At 39.5% G+C, this 16329-nt stretch overlaps 1 protein-coding gene across 1 annotated transcript in view; it reads left to right on the top strand.

Annotated features, from left to right (window-relative positions):
• LOC310952863 (ephrin type-A receptor 6-like) overlaps positions 1-16329 on the top strand; it is a gene marked incomplete at both ends in the record, with an annotated part of 191537 nt that overhangs the window by 158622 nt on the left and 16586 nt on the right. Inside the window, 2 exons of the mRNA XM_083921660.1 lie at positions 4503-4611; positions 15083-15153. Of these exons, the coding sequence (XP_083777786.1) occupies positions 4503-4611; positions 15083-15153 (180 nt within the window). The remainder of the gene's footprint in view (positions 1-4502; positions 4612-15082; positions 15154-16329) is intronic.

Genomic DNA, 16329 nt, shown 5'->3' with positions numbered 1-16329 from the left:
GAGCTTGCATTGTAAGCTTTGGGTGCGTTTGAGGTAGAAGAAAGCCATGGCGAAAGTTATAAAATAACCTAATACTACCGCGGCTGCGAGCACTGAGTCAGGGGTCGACCAGGCATACGTGATGGGCTGGATAGGGTGCTTCTTTTGAGAGGAGATTTCTTTAAGTACATCATCAACCGGTGTCAGATCAATGGTCCTAGTCCCTTCGTAGTGCACTTGCTGAATGGTCTCTGGGCATACTTCTGAGTATGCTTTCTGAAGAACTCAGAAACCTCAATCTCACTTTCGTATTGGTCCGAGTCCAAGTAGTAGAGAGCCACGTCATCAACATGTAGGATGGGGTTCTTTGGTACGCTGATCCATAATGTCTGGTTGGGTAGAGTTATGCGGGTGGCAGTGTCATGCTGGTCGTAAGTCAGAGTAGCTGTCCTTACTGATGTGTTAACCAACCAACATCCTCCTACAATTTCAGCCTGAGTCGTGGTGATTCGGGATCTGGGTGTAACGGTTGTTGGGCAACGAGAGTCAATAGTCATGGCTTTTAGTCCACAAATTCCGTCTGTGTTGTCCCGTAAAAAGGGCTTACTGGGACAAAGGTAGTGAACCTTCGTGAGGGTGCACATCCTCAAATTTGGGGCCAAATACAGTTCCGGGTTGTTATCGTGGTAGGCGATGAGTGACGGGGTCTGCACCTTAACGTGCCTGTCGCCCTGCCAGAATCCCACATTCACCACGTCCTTCAATCTGTAAATGTTCTCAGCAGCAATGATAGGGAGGTTGATGATGAACCCTATCTCTCTCTGTTCTGGATTGACATACATGGGAACAGCACTACCTAGAGAGTATGCTAAATGGGCCTGAAGAGGGATGACTGCGTCCCTAGTGGTGGTTGCCAGAATGTTCTGCACCAGAGAAGGGGGAATGAGGTATGGGGGAATCTTACCCATCGCTAAGCTATCCACTGACGATCCTATCTCTCTAAGTATGTCATTCATCAGCAGGGTAACTAGTTGAATGTGAGCATGATCAACCGAGACCACTGACAGGAGAGAGGTTACGGCGCGGATGGTCTTGTTCAGGACCTCGCTGTGAGTGTTCACCACGAGGATGGTTCCTTTCAATGATTGTCCTACCACTTGTAACTCGGGCTGTTGTTGGTTAACCTGAGCTCTGAGGTCTGTAATTTGGGCCTGTAATTCACCCATTTGGCGTTTTACCGTGGAGAGGCTGACAGCGTTGACTGAGGAGAGTCCCAATCCAAAAAGGGAGCTAACGACAGCCGCCACTGTCAGGAGTGTCAGCAGCCAGGTCATCTTGGCGAGAAGAATACACCTGATTAGATATGCAATTTAGTCTGTCGGCTACCCCCCTGAAGTGTCCAGTACTTCAACTGGGTGGCTTTGAGATGAACCTTCAATCAATTTTTTATGAATGAACAACACAACAAAAACAAAAATTAATAATAATTCTGATATCTTTTTTCTTTTCTACTTGCTATTGGCACCTTTGGTGCTTTAGGAGTTTTGTCCCTTTTTATGACCTAAATAGAGGCGTTGGCGTCCCCTACAAGTCCAATGGGGTTTTGTGTGGTCTAATCTGGTTTCTATGTACCCATTTAAACCTTGGCTCTTCTGCATCTGCTTTCTCTTGACCTCTCTCTCTTCACATCCCTTGCTCTCTGCACCTCCTCTCCTGCATCTCTACCTTTTCGCACATCTGACCACCCCTCCTGCTGTTCGTTCCTTTGTTAACCCAAAGTTAGCAAGAGACATTACTTTATATTTTGTTCCTTACTAAAGTATTTTTGTTTATTAATCTATTTTTATCGCGTGACTTTTTAAGTTTTCTACGACACGTTTTTTATCTTTTATAAGTATAGTTAAACCACTCGTGCTGTCTTTGCCTTCTTGTCCGGCCGGCAAATTGCATCGAACTCGCGACTCCAGCCCCACAGAACCGATCAGAACTTTTGTCAACCCACAAACCACCTCCAGAGGCAAGCCACCGGAAGTACCAAATCCAGGCCACGACGGGACCCGACGAGACCCGCCGATCCAACTGCGCAGCTGACCCAGTCTACAAACCGAGCCGAGGTCCACCAAACACCGGGATGCGGACCCACGGAACCTGCATCGGTACTGTAAGACAGTACAGGGCGACTGTAATATCAACGGCGAAGTAAGGTTGGCCTTTTAATGCAACTCTTGGTTAAACGTTGGTGACCGTTAGATTCTGATCCGAGTTCTGTTGGCCGGCTAATTAGAGCAAGTTTTTTTTATCCGCCAGTGATATTATAAACAAGCCCGTAGGTCTGAATCACTCTCGTCTCAAGCTTCTTATATCCACATTTAACCTTTTTTTCACATGTCTATTCAGTGTTGCACTATCCTGTATTATCCTTGTTAGGTAGTCAAATAAATATTTATAACCTTACGTCGTTGTGAGAGTCTTCCGTTCTGTGCAGAAAGTGTTGGTCACTGATAAAGGCTGTGGTACGAATTAACGCGTTCAAGATGAATGAATGAAAGACGAGACTGATAACATTTAAACCATCAGTTACGTTAAATAACTAACAGGTATTAAACCTTCACCAAAGTTTAATAAATATCCTGTCTTATTTTGGTGTGGTGCCCTTACTTCGAGGTAAAATAAATCCTAAATTTTAACGAGTCGTGTTAATTCATAATTAATTCAGCGACTACTATATTCTAGCCATAATAAAAGTAGGCTTAATCTCCTACACATATTTCAGTCATTTAAGGCAAAATGTGAGTTAAAACATTTTAGGCGTATAAAACAAAGTTTCATTTATGCCATGAATATTAGAGAGATGTGTGTACAGTATATTTTATTATGACTGATGTCATTGGTAAATGATAAAATTCACTAAGGCTTTTTGTTCGGTATCTGTTAACTGTGATTACAGAACATTTGGCCCTCCTACAGTATGCATTTCATACACTGTAGGTTTCCTTCACAAAACTTAAACCCCTTAAGCGTCAGGATATCAGTTGTGAAAGCAAGTGAAGAATTGAATACAATCAAGGGAATCTGACAATTCAGCCTAGATGTTCGCTGTATGTTTTCTTTTTGTGTCTGAGCAGTAGCTTTATTTCAAGACTACTCATAAAATACAAAGGTCCAGTTGCCCTTTTATGTTGGTTCAGGTATTGTTAAGGGGTGATTTAGCTTCATAGTGGCTCTCTCCCTTCGAAAGCGGCAAAGCTGTGCTTTATCTGCGGATCAGACGGTGCTCGGCCAAGCCTTTGTATTGCCTGGCCTTTTATCTAAAAGAGAAAGCAGATTTGGCCCCTGTCGCTCTCTCGCTCCCTGTCAGTCACTGTCTCGCGCACTCGTTTTCCAACCGGCTCTGTATCCGTCTGTCACTTTTGCCTCTCTCTCTCTCTCTTGTTTGTCTTTACCTCTTTTCTGTCATCCGTTTTCCCCATCCCTCACCTTGCATTTTTCATCCTGTCCTCTGCCGCCCCTTCTCTCTCCCCACACAGACACACACAAACACACACACACACACACCTTATTATAGCAGCATCCTTCCAACACATCTGCTTCGTTAGTGATGTGAAGAGTGTGTGAAGTTGACGTCTGGGGAAATTGTCTCGTGTGATCTGGTCACCACCACTTTCACTCTTCTTCTCTCTGAGTGGTCTGTAATTACTTTTATTCAGCAACACACACACACACACACACACACACACACACACACACTCTCTCTCACACACACACACACACACACACACACACACAGACATATTTTTGACAGCCTGTGCACACATACATGCTTGTGACTAAACACCCACATACTGTATAAACCCACATGAGCCTCACTCTTCGGGCTAGCGACCACGCACCCTGATCTTCAATTCATATTCATTAAGTGTGAAATATTATAGAAATAAGTTTGGTAATAGCAATCATCTTTCAATTATCTTGGATTCGTTAGCCTTGTGACAAGACACAGAAAAAAGAAAATCATGAATATCAAATGGGACCAATTTAACCAAATGATCATGGACTAAATCACAATTTCATGAATGAATAATATTAATTAAACAGCAGCAGGCATATGAATCATTCCAGTACGAAAGCCGACAGAGAGTTTTTTGCATTACAAAGAGCTGATCAAACATCTCTCCGTAAAATCTGCCTATCAAGATAGCGTACATGGTCTATGTATGGTGTATTGATGGAAAGGAATATTAAAGATGATGTTGAATGAAAATTTGCTCTTTCTTCTCACTTTATCCTGCCGCCAGTCTGATTTGCTTCTTTTCTCTCCTCACTGCTTTTATCATCCATACCCGCTCTTTACGTTCAACTTCTCCTACTTATCATCTTCCCTTTCTATATATTTTTTCCCGGTTTCCCTTTTCCCACCATCCTTTGGTCCCTCTTCTTCTTTGCCTTGTTTTTCACATATTCTCTGTCCAACCCTTTATCTTTTTCTATCATCCTTACAATCCTTCCTTCTCTGCCACCTTCAGCATCAGACATCGCTTCTGACCAAGGCCAGGTATTGGTGATCGTCACAGCAGCGGTTGGTGGCTTTACTCTCCTCGTCATCCTCACCCTCTTCCTCCTGATCACTGGAAGGTAAGAGCGCTTCTCCACCCTTGATTTCAATTTGTGCAAAGAGTGTCATTCATTGGGTTGCTACTTAACTTTACAGTAAGGTTTGATTTGAGTTTTGAACCGACTGACCTGTCTTTGTATTAAGTTGACACATGACTGTTAAAATCAACCAGTCACTGTCGCCTGCCCTTGATCTGTAGACATGCAGATCCTCTTATGAGACTCTTAACCTTAACCATGTGTCACAGTGCCTAGCCTTAACCATCTTGCAAGAGTTTCGCAAACCTTGGGTAACCATCTACACATGAACCTGAATCTTGTTGCTGAGGCTTCTACATCATGACAAAAACTGAGCTCTTGGATCTGCTCTTGGGAAAGACCTGTTCTCCTTTATCTTTAGAAGAGGTCTATTCATCAACAACAACAAAAAAATCTCTGTGGGTCCATAGAGCCATTATTGGTCCAAATGTCCTCATGATGTCACTGCATTATTTAAAACGACTTACATTTTTGCCTAAAAAACAACAATTCAAAAAAGAAATCATATAACTCTCAAGTGAGGCACGTTTCACTTTCTGGTTGAATACAACTTGTCAGTGCACCAGCATACCCGGCTGTTCTCATACACATACAATAGTAATAACAATGAAAAGGAATGCACTGGAACTTGTTTGTATTCCATGAATTTATTACTGTCGAAATTACATCCGGAGTAAAGAAGAAAATCAGGTGACGTAGCTTAAGACCGCTTAACTCTATATAGTTAGGTAGAGTCCAAAAAAATCAAGTTGTTTTGATGCCTAACCTCAACCGTCAACTATCGTTGCCTAAACATAAACGTCGCCCCTTCTATTGCGTTGTATGTCAAACAACTGGCCAAACAACATACACGCACTGATTAAGACATATAGAACAAAACACACAGTATTAGCTCACAGAATCATATGCCTTAGAAGACATATAAGTGATATTAATTATATCTTATATCCTACAGTTTTCCTGCAAAGTTATGTCAAAATGTTATGAAAAGGGCCTACTTTTTATTATTCAATATTATTTAACCAGAGTTTAGAAAACTAAAACTCACTGGGATTATATTATCTTTTTCAAGAGTGTCCTGGCCAAGACAAGCAGCAGAGCAAGGACACAGTTACAGTTATGTACAAACTATTCATTTGTTGGGACAGCAAACAAACTTTAAAACCATTTTTATTGTTTAAGATTTTTTTTGTACTAACTGCCCTTTGGCTTTTCCGGGCAGTTATAAGTGTTTAATATTGGCAAAACCTTAAACTCAAGTGATGTTTGCCTTTTCGTAATACACGAATGTGTGTTTAGTGACCTAATAATGATTATGGTTATTACATACCATTACATTACTTATGGCCATCCAGCTCAAACAAGACACACAGACAAACATCAATTTATAATGGAGGAGGTAGAAACACAGATACATAAATATTCAGAGCAGAAATGAAATCAAAAGCAACACTGTGCTTTTGTGTGAGTGAGGTGTGAAAAAAACTTTTTTTCAGAAGTGTGAAGTTGAGTAGGTGTGGAGTCTAAATAATGTGCCATTTCACCCTGAAGTAACAGAATAAAAAATAAAAAATGAAGTTGCTCCCAAGCATAGACAGAAATATTCAACAACACACACATTCACAGACTATCTCACATAACACATATTTTCTTTATATTAGAGAGTACATTTTATAGTACTTTCATTCTGACAATGAGCTAAAACTCACAATAAATAATTATTCTCTGTAGGTTTGTTTCTGTTAGCGTCCCGTTAACATTGTCACAGTGCTTTGACATTGTTATTTTATACAGTTTTATTGTAAAACATAGATTATAGCCTCTTCAAAGATATGATGCTGCTTAGATGTTGCATTGCAAATAAAGAAAATCCAGTATCAGTAACAGATCAACTTCTGTAACTTGTAAACACCGCTGTTGCTTCAAATGTTTCTATTTTGGTACCATCGAGGAAGATACGCTCGTAGTCTATATCACATCAAAGAGGACCAGATATAATAATTATGCTTGATTGCACATTGTGCGGAATTTACCAGGGTTCACCTGATTTGCTAGGGTCGGATTTGCATAAAAAGTCTCAGCCTCTGAGGGCATGTACAAATAATGAATGTAATTCAAATGACAGTTATGGTGGCAAGGAAGACCTCAAATTGACCTTTATTTTACAGACATCTAAATGTCTGCAATAGTGATTATAGATAAAACTGAACTGATTGTTCTAATGGATATGGATCCATCTATTTACTAGAAACTCTGGGGAGAATACGTCCTAAAAGCTTCTCTGTCAAACCATTAAAACATAAAAATCAAATAGTTTATGTGGTTGCCTACTGCACTACAGTCAGGAGGGTCCTTATTCTTTAAAAAAAACACAAAACAATCACAATGACATGCTAAATGACCACAAGTATACACAAAATGCCTATAAATGACCCCTAGAATGACTACTAGAGACAAATATGACTACAGATACAAAACAACTACGAAGAGATGCTAAATTACTGAAAGAGGGCACAAAATGACCACAAAGAGACAAAAAGCGATAACAAAGGCACGCAAAATGATTAAAAATAAATGTAAAATGACCACAGAGAGAAACAAAGTGACCACATAGAAATCCGTCTAAAAATATGTGCACAATGACCACAAAGAGACTCAAAATTCCTAAAAGTAGACTGAATTTGGGTGTCTTGTTCCTACATAGACAGAGTGGGGGCCTCTTAGATGTCTGTGCCCAAGAGCACATTGTCTCACAATCCGTCCTTGGGTGGCACCGGTTCTAGGATCCACATGTGTGGGTATACGCATGATCTTTGATTTTCACATTTATCATCAACAGATTCAGACATCAAACTAATATTTTGAAAAACTCTGTAGAATTGTTGAATCTGTTGAATCTATTGAACGTGACACATAAAAGACAGTCAGAGACAATCCACCACTTCTTAAAGAGATGTTACCCATCTGGTGACACTTACCTTACAAGCAATCGTCATTCTACAGTTTTGATGTTTGCTACTACACTTGGTATTTATTAGCTGTTGTTTCCAAGAGGCCTGGTCTCATTTTAAAATGCCATAATCAATTCATTTCAGTGGTTGCTTGCGGGGATAAAGTACATTTACAAAATGTTTGACTTAAATTTGAACTTTGGTGACACTCAAATATTTTAAAGATATTGTCTCGTTAGCGATTGAGCTAACAAGCTTGCCAGCTGACTGTGAGGTATTGGTATGATCGTGATTTTGACTGGTAGCTTGCTCCCAGCTGGTTAGCTTGTTAGCCTTTAGCACGCCACACATCACCAACGTGCCCTATGACTACTGTAGTTCCTATGTCACCAGCTTCTACCACTGTAGACGAGGATACATTAACTTTACTGTGCCACTTACTTATGTGACTTGGCCATTAAATATCAGTGTAGCTTCTGGATTCAGCAAGAGTGGGAACATCATAGATATGTATTATATATATGTTCATTTTAAAAATGTGTTTCATGGTTGTCTTTGAACTCCTGCCTTAGCAAATATATATATATATATATATATATATATATATATATATATACGGTATATATTGTTAGGCCATTAGTCTTTCTATACAGCCTTACTACATCAATTCTTGATGAGATTACTTTAAAAGATTTCAGACAAGTGAATGATTGAAATGCACCTCCTGAGCTCTCTTCCCAGAAGAATGATACCATCCCAGGAGATGATTGTGTGAGGCATAAATTTAATAAACACGGCACAAACTTGCATTTTCATCCATTTGGCCCTCAGCCTTTCTGGAGCCAGGATCTAGCACCCATTAGAGAAACTGCAGCATAAAACACTTTCATATAAGCCGCAACACTGAACTGTGCTGGTTGCCAGAAAATTTCTACGACGAGTGGTGATCTGTTGTTTTCTTTTGTTGTGCACTACCTCACTGTGAAGTCCTCTAGAGTTGGCATGATGAGAATGTCAAAGAAATTTTTAGTTTGTCTCTTTAAAAAAGTCTGAAAACAGTACATTTATAATTGGCTTTTACAGTGTTTTACTCATTTTTATGATGTGATCTCATCACAATGTGTGTAGGAGGGTCTGTGTTCCTGGTTTATTTGTCTCTCTCACACAAGGTGCAACAGCTAAAGTAAGCCCTTTAAGCTTTTTGTGTTGTAGCACAAGAAGGTTGGGTTTTTTTTTACCTGCAGCAGCAGTTGGAGTGTTTTTTGGCTTTATCACAATCTGTCATATCTGCGATCCCTGCCCTGTGTAGGAGGGTCTTTAACTCTCGTTTCGGTTCTAAAAAAGCTCCAAATGTACTTGAGCTGCCTGAAAAAGATGAGAGCTTTCAGTCACACAGCTCTCATGGATGTGGTTGTACAACACAAGTGAGGGTGTAACAGGAGCTGCTACAGTATGAGGGGGGTTTTAACACCCTGTTGCCCTAAAAGCTTCCTAGATTTACATTTGTTTGTATCTGCTTGTGCTAAATCTGAAGAGCAAATACTTCTTCCAGAGCAAAGCTGTTACAACTGCGCAGACGTAGCCTAGCTGAAGAGTTTTACTCTTTATCCTTGAATTTTCTGTCAGTCTCTGCAACCTTTTTTACTTACCGAACAACTAATACCTGGAACTCTATACCTAGTGCAGTACGTGACCTAGCTACTCTTAATCAGAATCAGAATCAGAAATACTTTAATAATCCCAGGGGGAAATTGTTTAATTTATCTCATTTTACAAACATTTTAAAAAATGGCTTCTGGAAAATCAAACCTGTTGTCACTAGTTAGGATCATTTTTAATTTGTTCACTGCTGCTGATCTGTTGTTGTCTGTTGTTATTTGTTATTTATTTATTTAGTATTTGATTTTAGGGACCATCTGCCTTCGAGGGACTTTGGATGGAAATTAGCCTTTGTCTATAATCCTGTATATTTACATTTTTATTTTTTAAAAATGTTCATCAATATACTTTGTCCCTTTGTGAAAATAAATAAGCCTCAAATTTATTGTTTTCTTCATATTATCTCTCATCCATCCCTCTGTGCCCTCTGTAGCAGCAGAGAGATGAGCCATGGTGAGGTGACTGAGGGCTGTTAGGGCAGGAGAGGAGTGGTTTGAATTACACTGATGCTTTGATTAGGGCTCTTGGCAAGGTTGTTTTACTGAGGTGTATGTGTATGTGTGGGCGTGTAAAGTGCTTGTGAATATGTACTGTAACAATGCTCGACAGCCCAGAGAGCAGTGGCAGAAGCCAAGGTCTTTGTGTGTGTTTGTGTCTGGATGTGCGGCCTCTTTTTCAACATAAAAGCCAGTGAGACAGAGGGATAGGCGGATAAAGTGGATCAGAGGATAGGACTGGAAAAGACTGATAAAGGCACATGCCACCATTTCTTTAATGAACAGCTTGACCCCATCAGCAGAGGTCAACAGTAGCTTTCCAAATCCCCTTCTTGTCCTCTCTTCCAGTGTTACCCGCCATGTTATCTGCTCTGTCTATCTGTGTCCAGGATCCCACAGACTTCACTGAGCCGATGCCCAATCTGGCAACCTGCGGCTCGTAGCCCTCTGACACCTGCTCTAATCTGGCAACCCCGATTATGTTAAGTCTTCAAAGAGGAGGAGGCTCACATGTGATCACATGAACCCACACACACTTATACAAGCAAGCACTTACACACACTTTCTTCGTAGTACATTATGAGCATTTTTCACTCCTGCATTATTCAATCGTCCTCTGCACAGTCGCTTCATTTAGTCACTTTATTGGGCAAAACAATACCCTCATTATTTTTTGGATTTTGTTTTTGTTGATTATAAGTTATTAAGGCAGCACTCAGTGTATTATTTAACGAAATATCCTGCACAGTTTATGTGGATGCTGATCAAACATGTAGCAACATGTAGTTCAACATGTAAACCGTAGCAGAACGATGCACAACGTTTTCAGACAAACGTGCCCCATCTTGACAACTTTGTTAGTCCTACCCAGGGCTCTGATTGGCTACTCTTTAGTCCCCTGTGGTGCTCATTGGCTCGAATGTGTTTTCAGTCGAGAAACAAGCCATAAGAACCAATCAACTCGGTGGATTTAAAGGTCTGGAAACACAATTTCGCTAAAAACGTTATAGTGATCCATATCTATAGCTGGTAATCTTGCATGTCTTTTCTCTTATCTAATCTGTCTAGATAACATTTCTGTAACAGCCACACTACAGAAGAGCAAAGGTAAATATGCAGATATATTTAAAGCCTCCTGTAATAGATGTACCACTTGGTTATCAGCTCTTGCAGAAAATATGTTAAATATCTGCTAATGAGCTATTTTAAAGTCGAGGAGATTCTTCACAGATCAGTCTAAAAAAGTGTTTTGAGTAATCAGTTAAGTTATTTCTTGTTTGTTCATTTTCCAGTGCAGAAAAAGGCCAACCTTCCAAAAACTGTCAGCCTTAATCCCTGCCAACTGCCATCAGCATTATTATCAGAAGAAACACACACAGCATGTGAGCAAATAGGAATTAAGTCACAACCTCAGGTGTTGTAAATTTTAAGTATACTTGGGTGCTGTGGGACTTTCTGAAACAGGCAGCAGAATTATATATTCTATCTAATAAATGATGAAATATGAGAACATTTATTAGGGGATCCACATGTGAGAAGGGGGAGCGAGCGTCCCTCGTGCTCATGGTCATTCATTAAGCCCTCCACTGCAAAATAGGTTTTAAAATTCATCAGTGATGCAGCCTGTGAGAGGACTCAGAGCACCTTTCTCCCTTCATATAATTATTTTCCATCTCACTGCTCTTCTCCAGTTGTGCCAGTTAACCTCCCAAACACCAGGTACCAAATATTTTGAGAGCATTGCAGGTCCATTTTGTAACAGCCTTGTGTGAATGAAGCCTTACTGAACTTTCAGGTAACAGTCAAGCCAATGCTTGAACACCAGGCCAGATGTTTGACTTAAATCAAATCATAAATTATATCTAACCATGCCGATAGTTTCCATCAATGTATTTAATAATGAATTTTTTTGAGGTTTAGAGCTGTGACCATAGTATTTGGGTTGCAGCAGACCTTTCATTTAGTTGTAGCTTAGTTCTTGTGTGACTGGGATCAATCTGAAAGGACTAGAAGTTCCCAATTTTGCTTCTATTCATTTATTTTTCTCATGGGTCACCCTTTTAAAATTGTACCTGAATGTTCAGAATGTGAATGTGAATGTCACCGTGAAAATACAATTTTAAGGAATGGAAACAGTGACAATGAGACCACAGGTTTTAATTATGATTTACTTTAATACCTGAAATTTTTGTTATAGTGCAATTCTTCAAATTTTCTGAAAAAAAACACTCTTCTAATGGACACTTTTTGCATATTGTAGCAGCAGCACAATAGAGTGTTTCCTCAGCAGAATGAAATTACTTACTATTATAATGACTCATGTTTGCACTTTATGATTAATTATCATCCTCTTTCAGGAGTAAAGGCACAAGTGCTTTGTCATTTTTATACTCTAGCAAGGAGGAATATGTGGTGGATGGTTGGATCCACAAAGTGTGTGATATGGGAGGCCGTGGTTGATGTCCCGTCATTAGCCAACAATTGAAATTAGTTTCTTCAGCCATTAGAGGGATGTGTTCCTAGCTGTAAATTTTCTCACTATAACCAACTGGATTTAATGGCCTAAACTTAACCAAACCTTAAACATAGTAATAGAAGATCAGAAAAGTTCCAATATGGGTCACTTCTGGGATTTCCAAATGGGTCACCGGGAAAACAATTATGTCATCTACGTATGAAAACGTATTGATATGTTAGGTCCACTGTGACAATTGAGCAGAGGCGCTGTCTTCAGGTTGCCCATACATACAGTACATCTGTCCCATTCTTGTGAATGTGACTTCTCAAGAACGCCTGGAGGGAACTTCTTCAAATCTGGCACAAATGTCCTCTAGGACTCAGGGATGATAATTAGATTTTGGTGGTCAAAGGTCATTGCGACATAAATTTAACATGAATGTCCAATAGGTTAAAATGATGAAATGATGACTTGACAATGAAGTGATGGCATAACTGAGGAAGAGAAGGGAAGACATTTGATTGGTTACTGAATTGATGAAACTTCAGTGATCGTATAGATTTCCTTGTGCTGCCGGGTTGAAGATGTGTGTGAAAGGTCCACATTTTGAGAAGAAAAATACCCTTAAAACCTTTTGTTAAATTCATTAAAAGTCTTGACTACATGTATTATATATAGGTCTGGAGTAAAGTAGGCTTTGCATAAAATGAATTCAATTAAGACATAATGGAGTAATGTCATCCTGAACAGAGAATTAGGTCACTGTCCCTGTGTGTTTTTCTACAATGAAATTTAAGGATTTCCAGAAATGTGTTAAATGTAAATATATTCATGTTTGCTGGTGTATATCATGTATACAACATTCAACAGTTGGTGTATTTTTGACTCCTTTGAAAGTGTTTGAGCTATGACTGTACTTTGCCATGAATGCTATTTTCGGGTGATACCGGCTTTCACGATTTCTTCACTTTTTTATTTCAGCGTAACATCCGAGCCTTTATTTGGATAAATTCTCCCGTGATCTTCTGCAGATGCTGTCATCTAATCTCTCAGCTTTTCATACTTTCTTGGCAGCAGCTTTTTATCAGTCGCTGGCTGTCTCTCTGTGTCTCGGTGCCCAGATAAACTCTCATACAAACGCACTCTCTCACACTAACGCACAAAGGAGGACAGGGGAGTTTTTGCATCAGTGGATGCAAGTGTTCTTGCTTGTGTTAAGAAAAAAAACCATCTCTGAAAAAAAATCTGTGTGTTTATGTTCATATCTGCATGCATCGGTGAAACACATCACTTCCATCTCCATTACTTAATCTGCAAATAATCTCTTCTAAAGCCAGACTTTCACCGTCTGCCCGCTACATCTTTCTACGAAGTTTCAATGATCAAACAACCTTGCTGTATTGTTTAGTTTTATTCTATTTAATGATAGCTCATAAGATATAGTTTTATTGTAACTTTCATTGACTAATTAGCCTCTGAGGCAGAACCTCTTTCTTTCTCTGTCTGGTTTGTGTCTAAATGGTTTGTTCTATATCATCCTCACATTTTATTTGTTGCTTTTATACATGTATAATCTCTTGTAATGTCTCTTATTAACTTTTGAATTACTGTCACATTTAGCACTTTGGGAAACTGTTCTGAATGTGACAATGTTTTGTCTCTTTGTGGTGTGTGTGTGTGAAATGAAACACAAGGAAAGTTGCCAAAGATTCTCCTCAAGAATAATTTATTTTTGTGTGCTAACTGCAGAAACCTAGCTAAACATACATACGAGCATGCAATACACACTCATCAGGTCTGTACTTAACCTGCCTCTCCTGTATAAACCTTACATACAGAACTTTATGACCTGTATTATTGCCATGTCAAGCTGTTTACACTTGTAACATAACTGGACAGAGGTTGCCTTAAATAAGTATATCACACCTGAAAAGATGGCCTTGTCACAAAACTGGGCTGTGTGTATATTTTTGGTTGGTGCTACATGATCAAAGAAAACGGAGCAAAGAGGCTGTGGTATTCTCTTCTGCTCAAAATGTAGAAAAATTAAGACAACCAGCATGCACTGGACTTGTTACTTTTCAAAGCTACTCCCAGGCCACTCCAATACAGAGGAGAAATAATACGTACAGTAGTCAACAGTGAGAGAAAAAACAAATGTTTTGATCCCTTTTTGAATTGTGCAATGAATTACATAGGATTTTTGTCCATTTAAAAAATAATTTTGCAAGTCAAGAAAGTCACAATTTGTTGTAGTACACTTTAGTTTTGTGTGAAACCGCTTGGTGAACTACAGCTCTCATCTCACTCAGTATACGCAACTTAGCTATGTTCCACACATAAAAGAAATATTATCTTACCTAATGTTTTTTAACCCAGAAGCCAAAGCATGTTGCTTGTTTGAGAAACGTAACATCATAGAACGAAACACACCGGCATCGTAACTTCAGCAAGACATCACTTACGTGACTTTTGGGTGTGTAGTCTTTGTGATTAGGCATTTTCATCACATTATACTTCAACAGTTTACTGACAAACTGTGACTTTCCCTGACTTTACGTGACTTTTACGAATTACTTTGTGTAATTTATGGCACAATTCAAAAAGGGAACAAATACTCATTTGTCTCTCTTCGTTGACTACATATTCTTTCCAAAATAATGTCGCACGATTGTCAACCAGAAGGGGAGAAACTTCTGTTGTGTACTGTATGTAACTATGTTATTACTGTCTTTATTCACTTCAACTCGCTTAATTATGTTTTATTTAAGGCATTCTTGAGGGCCCTCTGCATGTCCAGCTCTTCGACAGTTAGTTCCAGTATGAAGTAATATTGTTGCACATTTGAGACAAATCCCTTTAACTATGTCCATTAATGTGTTTTCCAGGTGTCAGTGGTACTTTAAGGCCAAGATGACTTCAGAGGATAAAAGGAGGACCAATTATCAGAATGGACATGGTAAATCAATCAGTCTACTTCTCCTTTTTTATTGTCTTGGGTATATTTTTCTCTCACTCTGACCCTTTTCAGACTTCATATAGCAAAACGATTGAGCCAATTAATTTTCAAATTTATTGTAATGACAGGAGGGGGAAGGCTGCAAGGTCAAAGTTTTATATTTTAATGGAATGTGTTGGAAATGACTTTTGCCTGAACACCATTTGGTAAAATGGTTGGGTGTCAGGTTTTGATTTATAAGTGTCAGGTTTTATTTTGTGTTGTGTACTTTCCAAGATGAGAAAGGAATGAGATTCTGAGCGACCGTTAGCAGATAGCAGGCTAGCCCCGTGCTTTTATCTTTGCATTCGACACGCACAGTGTACTGCTGTATGGATCATTTCCCATGTGTTTCTGTGCCTATGCATATTTGAATTTCACTGGAATAATGGTCCTCACCGTAAAGCGTGGTTGCGCAGAATGCAAAATCATTGATTTGCTATTGTTACAAATGATAGCAAAAAAAAGGAGCAGATGGGACATTTAGTTTCAGGAAATAAACTGCTGCTTAAGCTCCTTCATCTTCGTGTCTTTCCTCCTATCCTTTCTTTCCAGCACTCCTCCTCACCTTCCCTCAACTTTCATTTCATGTTCTACATGAGCTTTCCTTTTTCCTTTTTTTGATTAATCTGGTTACGTAGCTGCATCCCTGAGCTCTCTGCTTCTGCACCCCTGTATCTTCCCCTTTGCCTGGCTTTTATCTTTTAATACCCCACTTTTATTACCAACATGAAAAACACAAATTGAAATGGGAGCTGCAGAGTGAAAAAAGAAAGATGTGTTGAGTGTAAAGACGAGATTGGGGCGAAACGTGGAAAGATTGCTAGAGGAGAAACAGAGAAGGGCAGGAGGAGGGAAGGGCAACCCGGTTGAAATGTTGAGCAAGACAGGAGACGACAAAGAGAAATGAGAGTTTTGAGAGAACGCTAGAAACAGTAAGCCGAAAAGAGGGAAGACATAAACATTAAATTAGTTTTTGAAGGTGGCCAACAAGCTGCCACATAGTTCTCTGACATAAAAGATTAAAACCTGTGTGTGGTCAAAACCTTGTAACTCCCGTGCCTTGTCTCAGTGTGGTGTCGAGCAGAAGCTTTGAGAGGAGTCCTCTGGGTTTTGCAGGTGTCGAGTCAAGCACAG

This window comes from Echiichthys vipera (assembly GCF_963691815.1).
Source record: "Echiichthys vipera genome assembly, chromosome: 10".
Taxonomy (NCBI): domain Eukaryota; kingdom Metazoa; phylum Chordata; class Actinopteri; order Perciformes; family Trachinidae; genus Echiichthys; species Echiichthys vipera.
Note: the sequence above shows the minus strand (reverse complement) of the source record. Positions and strands in the feature narration are given on the sequence as shown.